The sequence below is a fragment of the Pseudorca crassidens genome, chromosome 15 (assembly GCF_039906515.1).
Source record: "Pseudorca crassidens isolate mPseCra1 chromosome 15, mPseCra1.hap1, whole genome shotgun sequence".
NCBI classification, from domain to species: domain Eukaryota; kingdom Metazoa; phylum Chordata; class Mammalia; order Artiodactyla; family Delphinidae; genus Pseudorca; species Pseudorca crassidens.
Genome location: NC_090310.1, coordinates 19,043,804 through 19,063,941, shown reverse-complemented (window position 1 = coordinate 19,063,941; position 20,138 = coordinate 19,043,804). Strand labels below are relative to the sequence as shown.

The following is a 20,138-nucleotide window of genomic DNA, read 5'->3' as shown; positions in this document are numbered from 1 at the left end:
TATTAATTTATGTTTTCATTAAGAGTAGATGAGGATTCTCTTTCTCTACACCATCACTAACGCTGGATATTACCATTTTTAAAAATTTCTACCAGTCTGATGGGCTGTAACAATGTCCCATTGTTTTAAAATTTTATATAACTTTGAATGCTTAGAGTCCAGCGAGATGGAGTATCTTTCTATAGTTTTATTGGCCTTTAGGAATTTCTTTGTAAATTGCCTTTTCATTTCCTTTGCCCATTTTTTTCTTCAGTTGCATTGTTTCCCCCCAGCCTTTTTTTTTCCAATTTATAGGAACCCTTTATAACATACAGATATGTTCTTTGATAAAAGCCTCTTGTCAGCTTTTTTTAAGAAGTATTTATTTATATATTTATATTTATTTGGTTGCACTGGGTCTTAGTTGCAACAGGCGGGCTCCCTTAGTTGCAGCTCACAGACTCCTTAGTTGCGGCTCGCCGGGTCCTCAGTTGCAGCACCTGGGCTCCTTAGTTGCAGCTCCAGGCCTCCTTAATTGCGGCAGGCAGGCTCCTTAGTTGTGGCTTGTGGGCTCCTTAGTTGTGGCATGCGAACTCTTAGTTGCGGCATGCATGTGGGATCAAGTTCCCCGACCAGGGATCGAACCTGGGCCGCCTGCATTGGGAGCGTGGAGTCTTATCCACTGTGCCACCAGGGAAGTCTCTTGTCAGCTTTTTTTATTGTATATTTTTTTCTTAGTCTTTTGCTTGTTTTTTTAAATCTGTGTTTGTGTGTTATGTGGGTAAATTTTCCAGTCTTTTCCTTTATATCAATAGTTTTTGATCTTGCCATCGTACTGAGAAAGGAATCTGAATAAAAATAAATAAAAACGTGAATGAAAATCTGAGAAAAGTGATAGATGATAATAAAACTGACAAAAATTTCATTTAAAAATTACCCTTTTTCATCAAACCCCTGGGGCTGTAAGAATCACCACTATTTATTTATCAATAGGAGAGAAAAAGTGCTGACAAATTAAACTGATACATTATCGACTGTTAGATGCATCCAGATTTCAGAAATGTTAAAATGTGAAAAATATATGCATCTTAGAATTGATGATAGATGTTTTCTTAAGCTGAACTATGCACAGGGTAAGAAATTAAAAGTATGTAAATGAGCACACAATGAAAAGTAAGGCAAGATGAGTTCTTAAAAGTAAGTCAGATTCTATTACTTTCCTGCTTAAATCCTTCTAGTGCTGAAATTTACATGGTTAATTGGGTGTCTGGATGCCTCCTGATTTTCTTTCCTTTTTTTATTAATATTTATTTTTATTTATTATTTATTTGGCTGCATTGGGTCTTAGTTGCGGCACGCGGGATCCTTAATTGTGGTGCATGGGCTCTTCGTTGCGGTGTGCAGGCTTCTCTCTAGTTGTGGTGCAGGCTCCAGAGCACGTGGGTGTCTAGTTGTGGCACGCAGGCTCTCTAGTTGTGGTGCAGGCTCTAGAGCACACGGGATTAGTTGCCCCGCGGCATGTGGGATTTTAATTCCCCGACCAGGGATCAAACCTGTGTCCCCTGCGTTGGAAGGCAGATTCTTAATCACTGCACCACCAGGGAAGTCCCCCGATTTTATTTTCGACTACAGTAATATGATCTCACCACACTGCCCTCCTGCTGTCCTCTGAATGTGCCAAGCTTGCTCTCACCTTCAAACCTTTCCTCTTCCCTTGACCTGGAACTCTTTCCCCCTAATTTTGCTTAATGGGCTCCATCTCATCACCCATGTCCCACTTCAGCTGCCACCTCCTACTCTAGGCACAGTTTTCCCTCATCCTCTTTTATTTTCTTCATAGCTCTTAATACTCTGATGCTATCTTGATTCTTCATTTGTTTAATGATTCACCGTCTCTCCCTCCTTGAGGGAATAAGCCTCAAGAGCACAGGGACCTCTCCTATCTTGTTCATTGCTATATCCCCAGCACCTAGAACAGTGCCTGGCACACAGAGATTATTGATGGAATAAATACATACCTGAATGCTTGAATGAGTGAATGTTTGTGTCTTTGTAATCCATCTCAACTCCGATGTGGAACTGGTTGAGTATAAAGGAAAAAGAGCAACAAATCAAAGCATTGCAGAGTGGTGTCAGGTATCTCAGCTGAGCCGCAAGAAGGAGTAACCCTCTAGGGGGAAGATTGTCTCGCACAAGGCAAGTTTAGGGAAAGGAGGAGCATGCGGAGGAAGCCGAAAGGCCAGTGTGACAGGAGCTGGCAGTGGGGAGGGGTGCATGGCTCAAGATGAAGCTGAAGAAGGCGGGGCTGCATCATGCAGGATCTCCTGGGCCAGGCCAAGTAGTGTGGACTCTCTTCTAAGGGAGGTGGGACCCTGTCATGCACTCCCAAAAGGCTGCACCCCCTTTGTAGTGTTCCCCACACTTGTCCACTCTTCATCTTCCCTGCTGGATTGCAGGCCCCATGGGGGCAGGACCGTGCCTTTTTGTTCATCAGTTTCTTCCCAGGACTCAGTGCCGAGCACATAATGAGAGCTCAGTAAGTATTCCTGGGTGGAGAGATGGACAGACAAACAAGCAAAACTCCTGTGTGGTCCAGAAATCCACCTGAGGCTGTCTTTATTTTACAACGCTTTTTATTTTAATTTTAATTTTTTAAACTTTTTATTTTATATTGGAGTATAGCCGATTAACAACGTTGTGATGGTTTCAGGTGCACAGCAAAGCGACTCAGCCATACATATACATGCATCCATTCTCCCCCAGACTCCCCTCCCATCCAGGCTGCCACATAACATTGAGCAAGTTCCCTGTGCTATACAGTAGGTCCCCGTTGGTTATCCTTTTTAAATATAGCAGTGTGTACGTGTCAATCCCAGCTTTTTTATTTTTAAACTAGAATGTTCTAGGAAAATCTGGGGACCTAAAAGAACACTTTGCAATCCTAATAATAAGTCTGTCTTTGAAGACATATAATGAATGGGATTGATGGGACTCACTACAGGTCAGTAGCACGTAGGAACACGTCTCTCTTGAAATGCTGACTTGGAGGTGATGGAAGAGATCATGACCTGTATGCCCTGTGGAGTGTGTGTGTGTGTGTGTGTGTGTGTGTGTGTGTGTGTGTGTGTAACTACCATGTTACATTGTGTAAATCTTCCACTTTCTCCTGCCTTTCATAGATGTGAGCTGAATGAGGCAGATAATTAAAGCCTATATGAGCTTTTGCTCTGTAACAAACCACTGCAAAGCATGTGGCTTAAAATAACAGCCGTCTGGGGCTTCCCTGGTGGTGCAGTGGTTGAGAGTCCGCCTGCCGATGCAGGGGACACGGGTTCGTGCCCCGGTCCGGGAAGATCCCACATACCGTGGAGCGGCTGCGCCCGTGAGCCATGGCCGCTGAGCCTGCGCGTCCAGAGCCTGTTACTCCGCAACAGGAGAGGCCACAACAGTGAGAGGCCCGCGTACCGCAAAAAACAAACAAACAAACAAAAAAAACCAGCCGTCTGTTTAGCTCACAATCCTGCAGCTTGGCAATTTGAGTTGGGTTCATCTGTGTGGAGCTTCTCAGCACCTGCCCGGATTTAATCATCTGTGGTCTGGTCTTCACAGAAGACCTCCACGATGTACCACCATTGAGTTAGGCCAAGGAGTGTGTGCCCACTTTCCTTTACTAAGTGCCTCAGTATATTTTTCATGATGACTCTAGGTTAAAAAACATATCAGCAGTTCTGTTTATTAATAAGTTGGGTTCAAGCATTGTAAGTATTTATGTCCTAACAACTTTTTGGTCATTTGAAAAAAAAGCCACTTACATTCTAAGAACAAATACTCTCTTAATTTCATTCTTAAATAACCACAGTTACTTCTAATGGGATATGTGCTCCTGTCGGGCCCTTTATGACCTCGCCTGGGAGCCAGATTGGACACTACCACCTGTTCCTCTTGCAATATTGCAAATGATGTTTGAGCAGTAGTGGCTTTTTCATCACAGTCAAACCTGAGAAATCAGCTTTGCAGAGATACGGTGTCATTAAAAGGAGTGCAGAGAAGTCTCCTGTGGAAACTATGACTGCCTCGAGCTGATGGTCTGCTTGTGTCTGGTGCATGTTGAGTATCTCTGCGTTTCCCTCAAAAATTTAAAACATCCTGTTCTGCCCTTGTGAGTTGGTTGTGCTGCCCCAGGGCACCTCAGTACAGTTTGGGATCCATGAAGCTCAGCACTTTGACATTGCCCTTCATCTTAGCCATAACCATATGAGGTTGCCATTGTATGCATTTTATACTTAAAAGTAGGCGTGAGCAGTATGTCATACGACTAGGAACTGGCAGAGTAGACATTTGCTGTCAGGGATGTTTGAGACCAAAGCCCATTCCTCTGCAGGTGTACTCCAAAGAGAGTTTTCATCTTGGGAACCATGTCCTGGATAAAAGCTACGGCATGTTAAGTTGTCCCTATCCAAGAATAATTAGAACTATTTGGGAGAGTACCTGAGTTCTTAGCAATGATGTAGGATGGCTGTAGAATGTCGCAGCTTCTTCCGTGGTTTGTACTTTGAGGAAGTTGAGTCAACAGTGCTTCAGGTAAATAATCAAGCAATTTAATTTCTTTTTTTTATTATAATCTATTTTTAAAAATAGAGAGTATAAATTGAAAAGAATTTCAGGCCTACACAAAAATAATGTGACTAGATTGATGAACCTCCATGCACCCATCGCCTAACTTTATTGCCAGTCTCATTTCATCTGTACTGGTGGTTCTAAAAGTGTAGTCCCAGGCTAACAGCATCAGCCCCATCTGGAAACTTGTTAGAAATACAGATTTCTACTTTTGAAAAATCTGAATCAGAAACTCAGGGGCTGGAGCCTGATCAGTCTGTTTTAACAAGCCCTCTGGGCGAATCTGATGCCTGCCAAAGCTTGAGAACTACTATACATACCATTCCATCCAACCTCTGGTGGAGTATTTTAAAGGAAATATTTTATTTGTAAATAATTTAGTACATAAACTATTTTCTTTTATACATAATAGCTCACAAATTGACAAAACATTTAGAGAGCAATTGGTACCAATATTTAAATAGGCTTATTACTCTTTGATCTCCTAATTCTTCTCATCATAACCTGTGTAACTGGACAGACAAGTCCTTTGTGACATGTATACAAGGATGTTCGCCTGAGATGGAGTAAACTTGGAAATACTGCCGGTCTAATATTGAGCGATTGGCTAAGTAAGTTGTTTTATCTACTCCGTGGAGCATGGTGAAATCATAGAGAATGATGTCCGTGATACTATTGTTAAATAGGAAAAGCTTTCAGAACAAGTATTGGGTGACCCCATTATCTTTTTTTGTGCAGGGTGTGTGCGTATGTGTGTGTGTGCGCGCGTTTGAGGGAGGGAGGGAGGGAGGGGGGGAGAGAGAGAGAGAGAGAGAGAGAGAGAGAGAGAGAGAGAGAAAGAGAGGGAGAGAGAGAGAGGGAGAGAGAGGAAGAGAGGGAGGATGTGTCCGTGTTGTGTATAGGAGTTTAAGCACAGAAAAAAAAGGTTAGAATGTTATACACTAAAACACTAATAGTTGTCTTTGGAAGGTATGATTTTTAGTTAATTTTCACCCTCTTACCTGATTTTTTTCCCATAATGAGCATGGATTTTTATTTTTATTTTTTTAATAGATTTATTTATTTATTTATTCATTCATTCATTTATTTTTGGCTGCGTTGGGTCTTCATTGCTGCACGAGGGCTTTCTTTAATTGCATCGAGCAGCGGCTAGTCTTTGTTGCGGTGCACGGGTTTGTCATTGTGGTGGCTTCTCTTGTTGTGGAGCACGGGCTGTAGGCGTGCGGGCTTCAGTAGTTGTGGTACACGGGCTCAGTAGTTGTGGCTCACGGGCTCTAGAATGCAGGCTCAATAGTTGTGGAGCACGGGCTTAGTTGCTCTGTGGCATGTCCGGATCTTCCCGGACCAGGGCTCGAACCCGTGTGCTCTGCATTGGCAGGCAGATTCTTAACCACTGCGCCATCAGGGAAGCGCGAGCATGCATTTTTATAATGGAGAAAACAATACATTTACTTTAGTTTTGAAAAAGTCACATCCATTGAAATTATAATCTCTTCTTGATCAATTTCTGTTGAAATTATAATCTCTTCTTACATTTACAGATGGGCACATATTGGATTCAACAAGATATGCCATCATTGGAGCAGATCTCCGAGATATACATGAACTGGAAGAGAAACTAAAGAAATGTAACATGAATACACAGTGAGATTTTTTTTTAACCTCTTTTTGAGATAAGGCCAGTTGGAGGTACAGCATGATAACATGTACCATTTTTTTTTCAATGCTACTTAGAGTAGTTTTCTGAGAAGCAATGTTCCTTGAGTCTGTTTTCCCATGAGAACCACCTGTATTGCTTTTGTAAAATACTGACTACTAATATAAGTTTGAGGGAAGATAATTGTATGCATAGAAACATATAATTGTAACATATAAAGAAAGGATTAGCATCCAGGGTATATAAAGAATACCTACTATTTTTTAAAATGTCCAGTAGAAAAATGGGCAAAGGATAGATCACCAGGCAGCTCAAAGAGGAAAGAGGGTATCATATTAAAATGGTATTGAACTTAAGTAGTAATCAGATGAAATTCTGTTTTACTACCACCAAGTTGGCAAAAATGTAAAAGTCTGACAGTATCAAGTGTTGGCAAGGATATCGGGGGAAAAGGAATGGTCAGCCACCACTGGTGGGAGTGATCTTGGTGTGACCATTGCAAGGAATGATCTGGAATTATCTAGTAAAATTGTCAGTACCATATGAATTTGCAGTTCCATTGTTGGGTGTGTCCCCCCGAGAAGGTCTACATGTATGTGCAAGGAGGATGTTCATTGCAGCTTCTGTTTTTAGTAGCAGAAAATTGGAAACAACTTAAACGTCCATCAGGAGGAGAATGGATGAATGCTATGTAAAATGCATGTGACTTCAGCGAGAGCTCAAAAACTTAATGTTGACTTTTTAAAAATTAAATTGCAGAGTGTGATACCAAATGTGTAAAATCAAACCCCCCCAAATACTGTATTTTCATGATTACATATATACGTAACAGAGTATTTTTAAAATGGACCAGAAGGGTTCACACCAAATTCTTGAGAGTGGGTACCTTTGGGAGGCAGAGGAGGGGAGCGAGATGTGGGGTTTTAGCACAGCGATGCTGGTCAAATAGATAAAGAGCTAGTGGGAGGAAAAGGCATATCCACCTGGTCTAATATAGGTGAAGATGACACTTTCAAGGATATTTGAGGTGAGTAACTCAAGGGAGAGGTTTGGAAGGCAGGTAAGGGAAAGGGAAAGTTATTTTAAAGAATAAATTGAAGGCAAGGAATCAGTGGCAAATGATGAAGGAAATTAGCAACAAGGGAAATCATTGCTGGAGGAGAGGGAGGGGAGTATGTAGAGCATGGACTGAGGTTAACTAGCCTATGAAGGAAGAGAAACACTCTCTATTCTGAGAGGGCAGGAAGGAGGGTAAGGACAGGTGCAAATACAGGTGAGCTTTGGGCGATGGAGGGGTGGGAAGTATAGGGGGTTAAAGTGGTCTTCCTAACACTTCAGCACAGTGATGGCTGTTACCTCTACATTTTGAAGTTCTTGCTTACGTGTTTAGTCTAGAATCATCAACCAGGTTGTTATTCTTAGGATTTACATTTCCACCAGCTCAAATGTCAGGGACAGCTCTACTTGACCCAGTGTTGTCACTCCAGCTTTATTGTCTGAGTCTGTCTCACCAGGTGTTCAGAAGTAAGGTCAATACACTGTAAAGAGTATTTGTGTTTCTTTTTTCCTTTGGGGAGACCCTTAGGTGGTTCACTGATTGCAGAATGTAGTGTGTTTTCTTAAATTTATTTTTTAATTGAAATATAGCTGATTTACAATGTTGTATTAATCTCTGCTGTACAGCAAAGTGACTCAGTTATACACATATATACATTCTTTTTCATATTCTTTTCCATTATGGTTTACCCCAGGATATTGAATATAGTTCCCTGCACTATACAGTAGGACCTTGTTGTTTATCCATTCTATATATCAATATAACAGTTTGCATCTGCCAACCCCACACTCCCAGTCCGTCCCTCCCACCACTACCACCTTAGCAACCACAAGTCTGTTCTCTCTGTCTGTGAGCCTGTTTCTGTTTCATAGATAGGTTCATTTGTGCCCTTTTTTTTTTTTAATTTATTTTTGGCTGCGTTGGGTCTTCGTTGCTGTGCATGGGCTTTGCTCTAGTTGCAGCGAGCGGGTGCTACTCTTCATTGTGGTGTGCAGGCTTCTCATTGCGGTGGCTTCTCTTGTTGCGGAGCATGGGCTCTAGGCGCACGGGCTTCAGTAGTTGTGGCTTGTGGGCTCTAGAACACAGGCTCAGTAGTTGTGGCACACGGGCTTAGTTGCTCCATGGCATGTGGGATCTTCCCGGACCAGGGCTCAAACCTGTGTCCCCTGCATTGGCAGGCAGATTCTTAACCACTGCATCACCTGGGAAGCCCTGTGCCATATTTTAGATTCCACAAATAGGTGATATCATATGGTATTTGTCTTTCTCTTTCTGACTTACTTCACTTAGTATGGTAATCTCTAGTTGCATCCATGTTGCTGCAAATGGCATTATTTCATTCTTTTCTATGGCTGAGTAGTATTCCATTGTGTATATGTACCACATCTTCTTCATCCATTCACCTGTCGATGGACGTTTAGGGTATTTCCATGTCTTGGTTATTGTGGGTAGTGCTGCTATGAACGTAGGGGTGCATGTATCTTTCTGAATTAGAGTTTTGTCTAGATATATGCCCAGGAGTGGGATTGCTGGATCATATGGCAACTCTCTCTCTATTTTTAGTTTTCTGAGGACCCTCCATACTGTTTTCCATAGTGGCTGCACCAACTTACATTCCCACCAACAGTGTTGGAGGGTTCCCTTTTCTCCACACCCTCTCCAGCATTTGTTATTTGTAGACTTTTTAATGACGGCCGTTCTGACCGGTGTGAGGTGGTACCTTACTGTAGTTTTGAATTGCATTTCTCTGATAATTAGCGATGTTGAGCAAGTAGTGTGTTTTCTTTTAGCTGAAGGGAAGTCTTAACTCTCAAGGACACCAGTGGATTTCTTGGGGGCACATGGGTTTGTGAAGTCAGCAGTAGATTGGTTAAAGCTGATACCGATGGGCCTGGAGCCCTCTCAGAATGAGGAGAGCACGAGTCTTAGAATCTCACCCTGGGTTTCTGTCTTACTTCTCCTGCTCACTAGTTGTTTAATAGGGGGGAGTGGTTTTTTTTGTTTTTTTAAATCTTTTTGAGCCTTAGTGTTTTCATTTATTAACTGGGCTAAAAACTATCTCACAAGATGGTTTTGAAGATCAAGTAACAGCATGCAAAAACAGTTGAACAGGAATTGGCACGTGATAGGCCCTGAGTCAGTTGCCTCTGACTCTAACTATAGTTGCAGTAACCATCTGTTTTGGCAGATGTGCTGGAAGGTTAGGGAAGTAATTGGGTATAAATTGGGCTAGCTGTTGATAGGGAAGTTTGCCTTGCTTTTGGAGATCTATAAAATGGATGAAAAACAATTGTTGAAACAAGTATTCGAATTGTGTATTCCTCCTTGTGGTTTCATTTGTATTCTGTTTTCCTTTATGGACTGTCTTGTCTTTGCTTTTCTTTCACTTATATTTTGAAAAATATTAATCCTCTTTTTTAATATTGCTAATGGCTACCTCTTAGAAAATATATTGTAAAAATGTCTAACTTCATTTTTAAATAATTCAAATCTACAAAAAAGTTACAAAAATAATACAAAAAACTCCCATATAGCCGTCTTTACCTGGCCTGGGCTTAGGTGGGTGGCTCGTCTGCTGGGGGCCAGGTTTAGGTGATGTGCCCTGGGGTTCACTCATGTGTGGACAGTGGGCTGGTCAGCTGGGCTGCCTCATTCTCATCCACAGGACCTCCCCTCCAGTGGTAAGCTAGCTTGGGTTCATTCACATGGTGGTTTCAGGTTTCCAAGTGCAGCAAGAGAGCAAGCACCAGTGTGTAAGTCATTTCCGAGCTTCTGCTTGTATCCTGTCTGTTGCTGTTCCATTGGCCAAAGCAAGTTACACGACTAACCCAGATTCCAGGGGAAGGGAAATAAGCTTCACCTCCTGAGTGGGAGAATCTGCGGGTTCACATCGCCGCACTGTGGGTGCACAGTAGCGAAGACTCTAGCTATTTTTATAGTTTACCACACACATTTAACACATTTTCACCAGCAAGACAAAACTCATTGCTGATTGCTCACCTTTTTACAGTGTAAAACTTTGGGCCTCCGTGCACTGATTGTTTATGTGAAAACTAGTGCTTCTGGTTTTCCTGGGGTATGAAGTGCCCTGCCTGTAATGTGAATGCAATTTGAGAGTCCCGTTTTGGTGAAAACATATTTATGTGCCTTTTTTTTCTTTCGTTAAGATTGCCAACCCTCCTGATAGCTGAGTGTGTGCTGGTTTACATGACTCCGGAGCAGTCTACAAACCTTCTCAAGTGGGCAGCCAAGAGTTTTGAGACTGCCATGTTCATAAACTACGAACAGGTAAAAGGAAGCACGAGAAACTTGCCTTCTGCTTGGGACTCCAGTGGTGGCTTTCTCTATCTGAGCACCCTCGGAATGTTTTCACTTACTCTTTTCCTTTTGCCTCCACTCACATGTCTCCTTTATTAATCGGTTCCCGCAAACGTAGTACTCCTGAGTTCTTGACTGCCGGCCAACTTTTAGCCAGAGTTTTTGGAACTTCTGTCTTGTCCTTTAAGAAAGTTGTTTGAGTTCTTATCATTGTGTTTCCTGTAAAGTCATAGATTTTGATGGAAGGAATTTTGGCTATCATCAGTGTAGGGGTAGCAAACTCAGATGCCTTCAGAGACAGGTAGTGATGCAGATGCAGGCAGTTGGTTAGGTGTTATATAGTGTGGAGTGATGGGGACTGTGGTGAACTGGGGCACCCATGTCCCATTTCATGGGGTGCCCACTATTCAGTTCCAACCAACTGTTACCATGTGCAGTGAGCATGGAGTTGCCTGAACTCCCAGTTTTTCAAGAAAGGTTAGAAATGCAGGATTTTAATGTAAAATTTCCTACTTTCTAAAATCACTGAGCTTGACCCACGAGCTCCCTGTTTTTCTCCTTTGATCCAGTGCCGAAAGGGGTTATGTTTTAGGGCTTCGGAATAATTCAGATTGGATCTGAATCTTGGCCCTAGCTCTTATTATTGACTGTGTGACCTGAGCAGAATTGCTTGGTGGTTGGGAGTCCATGCTCTGGAGGCAGGCTGCCTAGCTGTGTGACCTGGACAAGTTACTTAACCTCTCTGTGCCTGCTTCCTCATCAGAAAAGTGAGGATAATAATATCCCGACTTCATAATTAATAAATGAGTTAATAGGTGCACAAGCATTTACAGCCTTGCCTGGCTCTTAAGTAAGCTATTATTAAGTTAGCTATTATTTGGATCTCTCTGATAAAGAGAGATACCTACCTAGATACCTAGGTATCTAGGTATCTAGATACATAGATACCTAGGATAAGAATACCTACCTCTCAAGTCTAAATAATTCAGATTAAATGTGGCAAGTGCATTCATTAAAAAAAAGAGAATACCTGCTTCTCTGGATTATTATGGGAATTCATGAGATGTTGAACAGCAGTGGACTAATGATAAGCACTGAATACACTTTAGCTACTTTTATTGTTTATTTTAGTTTAGCTTTATTGATTTTATTTTGTTTTTTACCTCATTTTATTTTATTTTCATATTTTATTACAGATAAGGGCAGTACAGGACCTTGCCCAATGTCACGTAGCTATGAAGAAGTCTAAGGCTAGACCTTGATCTCCTGGCCTCCTTCCCACCCCTTACCCAGTCCAGGTTCCTGTATAGGTGGTTCTTGGTTGTTTGATTTTTCTTCCTTTTCTGTTTAATTGGAGGCATTCCTCAGACTCAGTCTTCTGTCCTAGTGAATGGATATAATGGTAGCTGGCCTCATCGGTCTTTAGTATTGATGTGGATAAATCCTGGTGACCTATCTTTGCTTTCAGGATACCATACCGGGGGAAAAGGAATTCCACTTCCCATGTTTCCACACGTTTCGGATGTGTACCATTTCATTCACTCTGCTTCATTTTTGTATTCTTTTATTCAACAAACCTTTAGTCAACATCACATGAGAGACAATGGGTTAAGTGAGTTTTGACTAGAGACACTGTCACTTTGGAACAGGCCTGAGAATGTGCCAGTTTTCAGTATGTTGACCACAGCTGTCCTTAGATGGGGTTAAACCCTACCCAACACCTTCATTTTGTGAATAATAAACTTTTAACTTAATTCACTTCTTTCCTAACAAGTACAGAATCATCATCCTCACATTTGTCAATTGCTCACATAACATGTATTATTTTTTAATTAGTGGTTAAATGACAAAACCACATGGATGATGGTTATTTCAGTAATGATAATAATTATTGCACATTCTTTGAACCTGATGACTTGTATAGCAGGCGCTATTCTTTGAGTTTCATATATATTAACTTATTTAATCATCACAACAGCCCTCAAGGTGGGTACTAGTACTATCCTAGTTTTACAGGTAAGAGGACTATTGAACCAAGGGGTTAGGCATCTCGCTCACAGCCTCCCAGCTATTAAGTATCAAGCCAGGATTCAAACCTAGGCAATAAAATGAAGGAGTTTGTGCTCACAAATATGCTTGTATCCTGAGTGAATAGTGTGCAATCCTATCATTAGTGCCACATAAGCCTCATGCATCCCCCTAAAAAAAGAGTAACATTGGATTTTGTCTTGTAGCATTGGCGTTGGTGTTGGCTTTTGAATCCGGGAATCACTTCATATATTGTTAAAGTGCTGAATTTTAGATACCTTGTATATGACAGAATAACAGTGCTCTCAATACAATAATGATATAATAATATGATATAATATGATATAATAATATGATATAATAATAATATGCTCTCAATACAATAATGCACATAATATATATATATATTTTGGCCTCACTGCATGCGGCTTGTGGGATATTAGTTCCCCAACCAGGGATCGAATCAACGCCCTCGGCAATGAAAGCACAGACTCTTATCCACGACCACCAGGGAATTCCCATGTACACAATATTTTGTTTTGTGACAGTTGTGCACTTATATAAATTATGTTTTATAAACCAGTTTTTTATTCAAAAAGTAATGCCCCATGCAGAATAAAACAAAAAATCATATAGTTCGATAGGGTAGACAAAGAAAAGTAAGTCTCTTATCTACCCAAGACCTCAGCCTCTAATCTGGGAAGCAACCTTGCTGTATTCCAGAATTTTCCTACGCATATATAAATGTGGAGAGAGTTTCTTCTTCTTTTTTTTTCTAAAGGCAGATGGGAGCACACTACACACACTCCTCTGTACCTTACTTTTCAAGAGTTTATCTTAGGGATCATTTCATATCTGTCCATCTGTTTATCTATCTATCTTCCTTTCCTGTTTTCACAGCTATATAGTATTTCGTTATATGAACATGCCAGAATTAATTTAACCCCAAATGATGAGTATTTAAGTTCTTTCCAGATTCTTCCTATCATACATAATGCTGCAGTAAATGTGCTCGCATCTTTGCGTTCACGTGTGAGTCTATCTATAGGACAGGTTGCTGGCAGTGGAATTGTTGGATCCCAGACTGAGTGTTTGCAATGGATGGACACTGCCCAATTGCCTTTCGAGGGGCTCTACTCCATCAGCATGGCACTCAGGATTCTGTGACCTGCAGTTGGTATTATCAGCCTTGACTGGTTAGAAATAGGATGTTGTTTTAATCTTGCATATTTAACAAACAAAGAGATCCTTGTGGCAGTGCCCAGCCTCCTCTGTCCCTTCCCAGGTGAACATGGATGACCGGTTTGGGCAGATCATGATTGAGAACCTGCGGAGACGACAGTGTGACCTGGCGGGAGTGGAGACCTGCAAGTCGTTAGAGTCTCAGGTCAGAGGGCAGAGACCAGGACATCCTCTTGTAACGTTAGCCAACCAAGAAAGGGCACGCTCCCTTCACAGATAAGAGAATGTGAGAGTCCCTCATGAGTGCCTGCCTCCGGGCAGCTAGGGCTCCACGTGGGCTACTGGTTCATCGTGCTGGGGGAAATCCAAGCCCTGTCCTGCCATCTTGGTATGGAAGATGCAGATTTACATTTCCGACCCCCTGTTATCTTAACTTCTTATTATGCCGTTTTTCAAACAACATAAGAGCAGAGGGAATAGTTAAAATCAACACCCATATTCCATCAGCCAGCTTCAATAATTTAATAACATTTTGTCATTATCGTTTGATTTATCCCCCCGGCTCCAAATTTTTGTTGGTGGTGTCATTGGAATATTTTAAAGCAAATCCCAGACAGTATATCATTTTCCCCATAAATACTTCAGGTGACTCTCCTACCAATAAGGACCTTCTGGGCTTCCCTGGTGGCGCAGTGGTTAAGAATCCGCCTGCCAATGCAGGGGACACGGGTTCAAGCCCTCGTCCGGGAAGATCCCACATGCCGTGGAGCAACTAAGCCTGTGCACCACAGCTACTGAGCCTCTGCTCTAGAGCCCACGAACCACAACTACTGAGCCTGCGTGCCACAACTACTGAAGCCCACGCGCCTAGAGCTCGTGCTCCGCAACAAGAGAAGCCACTGCAATGAGAAGCCCGCGCACCGCAACAAAGAGTAGTCCCCGCTTGCCGCAACTAGAGAAAGCCAGCGCACAGCAAAAAGAGACCCAGAGCAGCCAAAAATAAAATAATAAATTTAAAAAAAAATGAGGACCTTCTACCCCCCAGGATAATGATGATACCATTATCACACCTTACAAGTTGACACGAACTCCTTCATAGCACCTAACACCCAATTCATCTCCAGTTTTCCCCAGTCGTCTAAAAAAATGTTCATAGTTGGTGTATTTGAATCAGGATCCAAACATGGTTCCCACTTTGTACTTGACTGATCGATCCCTTAAAGCTCTTGGAACCTGTAATAGTTCCCGCCCCCAGCACTCCCCCACCTTTGAAAATTTTTTGCTAAAGTGACACTTCCCACCCCTGCCCCCATTTAAATACGTTAGTTTTTACATGGCTTGTGTCACATTACCACTGGGGTACTTTAAAAAACTGTTGCTTATAGAAAAGTTTCTTCCTTTATTTCTCTTTAAATATTATACTTTAGTATGCATTTTCCCCCATTGTAACAATGCGTGTTCAGTATAGAAAATGGGAAAATTAAAAAAAAAAAAAGAAAGATGATAGTGGCCACGGTGGACTTTTGAAAGAGGAGTCCTCCGAGGGAAATTCTGTGTGCGTGAAGAGTGTCTCGGGTCATATGACAGCACGTTGTCCTCTCCCTTTCTCTCCACTGCACATTTTAGAAAGAACGGCTCCTGTCGAGTGGGTGGGAATCGGCATCAGCCATTGACATGATGGAATTGTACAGCAAATTACCTCGTGCCGAAGTGAGCAGGTATGGGATTGGCAAGAGTTTGCTCCATGGCAGATAATTGTGAAGTAAAGGCATCATTGTCTGTATCCTTTAATGTTTAAAACAAAAACAAAAAAAAATTCAACCCTGAACTAGACTTATTTTGAAACAAGTTAAACTGCTGCTAATGTAGATTAAACATTGATAGCTCCTTGAGAGTAACTTATTAGCTATTAGCCAAGATAAGGTTTATGCCCAAACAGATTATCTTAGTTGAAATAAGCAGTTACACCTCTGCAGTGGAAATCTTGCACAATCCCTGTGTTTTGGAGAAGCAGGAAAATGACGTTGCCCAAGGGCTCCTAAAGGGGGAAAAGTCTGCTTATGGATTTTTAAGTGGACTTTTCCTCTCATTACAGAAGAAATACATGCTCGTTGTTCTACTAAAACAATTTTTGAGCAGTGTAAAGTGCATGAAATATAGAGCAGTTGTGAGCGCTGTAGCACCCTCCAGAGAGAGCTGGGGTGTATTCTTTTTCTATGTGTATATAAAGATAAATATTTATCAGTATATAGATTTATATTTTTTGAATCAGTAGAGTGATATTACATGTATTGATCTGTAAACCACCATCCTCTCAAAAGCTTAGCAATAGATTGTATTTATCTCTACATGTCAAGATGTTCAGGGTTACCACATCCTGTTTAGTGGTACCTGTTATTTATGTGTGGATATATATTAATAACAGTTTTTAAAATTGAGGTGTAATTGACAGACAACATTAGTTTCAGGTACACAACATAATGATTCGATGTTTGTATATATTGTGAAATGATAACAATAAGTCCAGTTACATCGGTCACTGCACATACAGGATTTTTTTTTTTTTTAAGGAGAACCACTTTATTTTGAGTAGTAAACAAAACTCCATTTAGAACATAATAAACAAACCTTCCATCAGTTTCTTCACAGTTAGTCCAAAGAATAAAAGATCTTCTAAAGAAGATCTTTAAAGGAGATTTAGTAGCTGAATTTGTGGGCATTTTTGGTGCATATTTTTTGTTTAAAAAGGTGAACACAAGCCAAGATTTCAGGCAAATGATGAGCAAGAAGTTTCCAGTGGTTGCATAGCGCAGGCCATCACATCTGAAGCAAGGTCCTGCAGCAACACCCCACCGCGTGCAGCAAATGGCAGGCAGGACATGGCAGCAATCTTCACTACTTTCCCAGAATTTTTTTTTCTTGTGATGAGAACTTTTGAGATTTACTCTTAACAACTTTCAAATATGCAATACAGCATTATTGACTATAATAACCATGCTGTACGTTACTTCCCCGTGACTTACGTATTTCACAGCCGGAAGTTTGTTCCTTTTGACCCCCTTCACATATTTTGCCTGCCTGCCCTCCCACCGCCCACCTCCAGCACCTACCAATTGTTTTGTTTGTTTGTTTGTTTTCTTTTAGATTCCACATGAAGAGAGATCCTACAGTATTTGTCTTTCTCTGACTTATTTCCTTTAGCATAATGTCCTCCGGGTCCATCCATGTTGTCACATGCGGCAAGATTTCATTCTTTTTTATGGCTGAATAATACTCCATTGTAAATCTCAGTATATATACCACATTTTCTTTATCCATTCATCCATCAATGGACACTTAGGTTGTTTCCTTAATAATAATAATTTTAAAGTAATTAAAAAGTAATGTCTATAGCTGGGCATTTAGTTACGTTGCAAACAGCAGCCTTTGTCCTAACAGAGGTGGGTAAAGAGGCGGGACAGGCTTCGGTCTGTCCACCCCAGGCCGACCAGCCCTCCCAGCTCTGCAGATGCCTCATAGTTTGTGTCTACATTTGTCAAGGGCTTTTGCCAGATACTCCGTATGAAAAGAAACCGGAGGCAGGCCTGTTGATTTAACAGTTGCCTACTGTGCGTCATGCCTGCCTTTGCGGAGTTCACCTTCTAGGGAACAGCTTCACAGTCTAGTGTGTCCTGATAGTTGAACTTGGTCATGACGGTGATGGAACCTTGATCGTGATGCTGGTTCCTTCTCATACTAGGAAGCCTGCCTTGAGGTCCTCTGCTAAGATTAGTTGGGAAGCCACCAGAGTACTCCTTGGATAGTCATTCTTACTTCAGATGTGACTTTTTGGCCTGCACGCCAGGGTGGGAGCTAAGCACAAATACAGAAACATGCACAAGCGTGTACATCTATACACTTTCATGGACACGCACATGCGCACAGATACAGACACACACAGCCTGGACAAATGGCAATACCAGCATGTTAACAGTGGCTGTAAATAGTGGAATATGGATCACCTTTTATTTTTCTTCTTTACTCTTTTTGGAAATGCCTGCGTTGTCCCCACCGCCCCAGTGTGTGCATATCTCAACAGAAAACATTTTAAAGAGCTGTTTTCGTATGTTTCTCTGTGTGTGTATATATTTAAAAGTTTACATTTAAAATGATTTTTGGAAAAAAGTCATATAAGCAAATGATGGGGAAAAAATGTAACCAGAATAAAGTAGTACAGAGTGAAAACAGAACAAAACACCTGGTTACTCACCCTCACTGCCATCAGCCACCTTCTGTTTCAAGAGACAACCACCATTACCACTTTCTTCTGCAGTTTCCAAAATTAGTCCATGTATGTATAACCATATATATCCCCCACTTTTTCTTTACATAGATAGTAATATACTAGGTACATTACCTCCTAAACAACTTGCTTTTTAAATTCCATGATAGGTCTTAGGTTCCATGTCAATTCATATAAACCTACCCTATATGGCTGCACAGTATCCTATTGTATGAATGTGTTTAATCTATTCAACCCATCTCTTCTACTTTAAAGTTTGTTTTTGTTTTGTCTTTTTGCTGTACTACATTGCAGCTGTGATGCTGCAGTGAGATTTCTTGAACACCTATAGGGTGAATTCTTAAAGCAGAATTGCAGAATGAAAGGGCGTACATTTTAAACATTGATAGAGGTGGTCAAATTGCCCTCCAGAGGGGTTATACTATTTTGTCATCCTGCTAGTAATGCAGGAGAGCACCTCTTTCCCATGTCCTTGGTAAAATGTATATCAACCTTTAAAAAAATGTTTATTTATTTTTAAGGATGTATCAGCCTTTTTTATCTTTGTCAACTGTTAGCTGAAAACATTTCATGTGTTTTAATTTACATTTCTTTTCACATAAATGAGGTTGAAAAGCTCTTGTTTTTCCTTGCCAGTGAACTGGTCTTTTACCCATCTTTTAAATAAGTTTTAAAAGATGTTCTTATTGAAGTGTAACAGCTCTTTATATAACAACAAAATCTACCCCTTGTCATTTCTATTGCAAACATTTTTTTTCTAGTTTATCATTTGTCACTTTTGACTTTGCTTATGGGATTTTTTTCTCCTTTTCAATAAAAATAATTTAAAATGGGCCCACACCATGCATACTATTCTGTAGCCTGCTTCTTTTCACATAGTATATCCTGAACACCTTTCCATGACTATAAGCATGGGTCATGACCTTCATTTTTGATTGGATACATTTGTACTGTTGTCTCTTCATTCTCTCCACAGAATAGAGTCTCTTGAATTCCTGGATGAAATGGAGCTTCTTGAACAACTGATGCAGCATTACTGCCTTTGCTGGGCCACCAAAGGAGGAAGTGAACTGGGTAGGTGACTTCAGTTGTATTGATTTAACCTAGAAAGGGGGAATTTTTTTGTCTCCAGAGAACATAAGTCTTGACGGGAATTTTTGACCCAGGAAGAACTAGGGGACGTATATATATACGTGGATCCGATCCGTGAACATAGCCAGAGAATCAGCTGTTATATCCTCCGTGTTTTTATAGCACAAAACCCAGGAGAACTGTTTAAATAAACCACATGTATGAAAAAAAAACAACAGCCCTTTAGAAGACTGTGGAATTTTCTCAGCTGGATGGTAAGAGACCTTGAGTCTTGTAATCATCTTAATAAAAGGACCCAATGATTGTCTTTTTAATCAACTTGTAACCAGGTTTACTAGATGTTAAACACACAGATCATTATATCTCTCCAACACCCCTGTAGCTGTGGGTTGAATTTCTCTCTTCTCTTATATTTAAGATGAATTTCCCCGGCCTGGAAGAGTAGGGCCGTAGGGACAGAGCATGGAGCCTTGTCTCAGTGTTTCTTGTTGCCTTGATCTTGATCAAGTTCCTCCTTTACAGCTGCCCCTTGTTGACCTTGCTTCCCCTGGGAGATAGCCCTTGGGCGGCTCTCCAGACAGTGGAGACCATTTTAGATCTCGGTCCTGGCCTTTAATGTCATAGTTGCCCTTAAGCTTCCTATCGATGTGTCTGACACATGGCTTTAGGCAGGTAGTCCATACAAAACAAAGAACTTGGCAGAGTCACAAACTGTCTCCTGTGTGAAAATTCCAGGTTGTTAATCATCCCCCTTGGGCTTATCTTTCTGCTAGTTTATAAATTTACCCAGCTGGGCAGTTCAGCCCACAAAATCCATTTAAGTTATTTTTTATTTAAAAAATCATTTATTAGTGTGTTTTGTACTGCTGTCCTCCCGCACTTTTAAAAACAGTGTAATTTTTAGTAGGGACTTTGGAAACTTCTAA

At 41.1% G+C, this 20,138-nt stretch overlaps 1 protein-coding gene across 2 annotated transcripts in view; it reads left to right on the top strand.

Moving 5' to 3' along the window:
- The window catches only part of LCMT1 (leucine carboxyl methyltransferase 1), a 53,446-nt gene that overhangs the window by 31,247 nt on the left and 2,061 nt on the right, over positions 1-20,138 (top strand). For both annotated transcript variants that reach the window (XM_067706338.1, XM_067706339.1), the window contains 5 exons: positions 6,138-6,240; positions 10,478-10,598; positions 13,942-14,043; positions 15,465-15,556; positions 19,097-19,194. In XM_067706338.1, the coding sequence (XP_067562439.1) occupies positions 6,138-6,240; positions 10,478-10,598; positions 13,942-14,043; positions 15,465-15,556; positions 19,097-19,194 (516 nt within the window). The remainder of the gene's footprint in view (positions 1-6,137; positions 6,241-10,477; positions 10,599-13,941; positions 14,044-15,464; positions 15,557-19,096; positions 19,195-20,138) is intronic.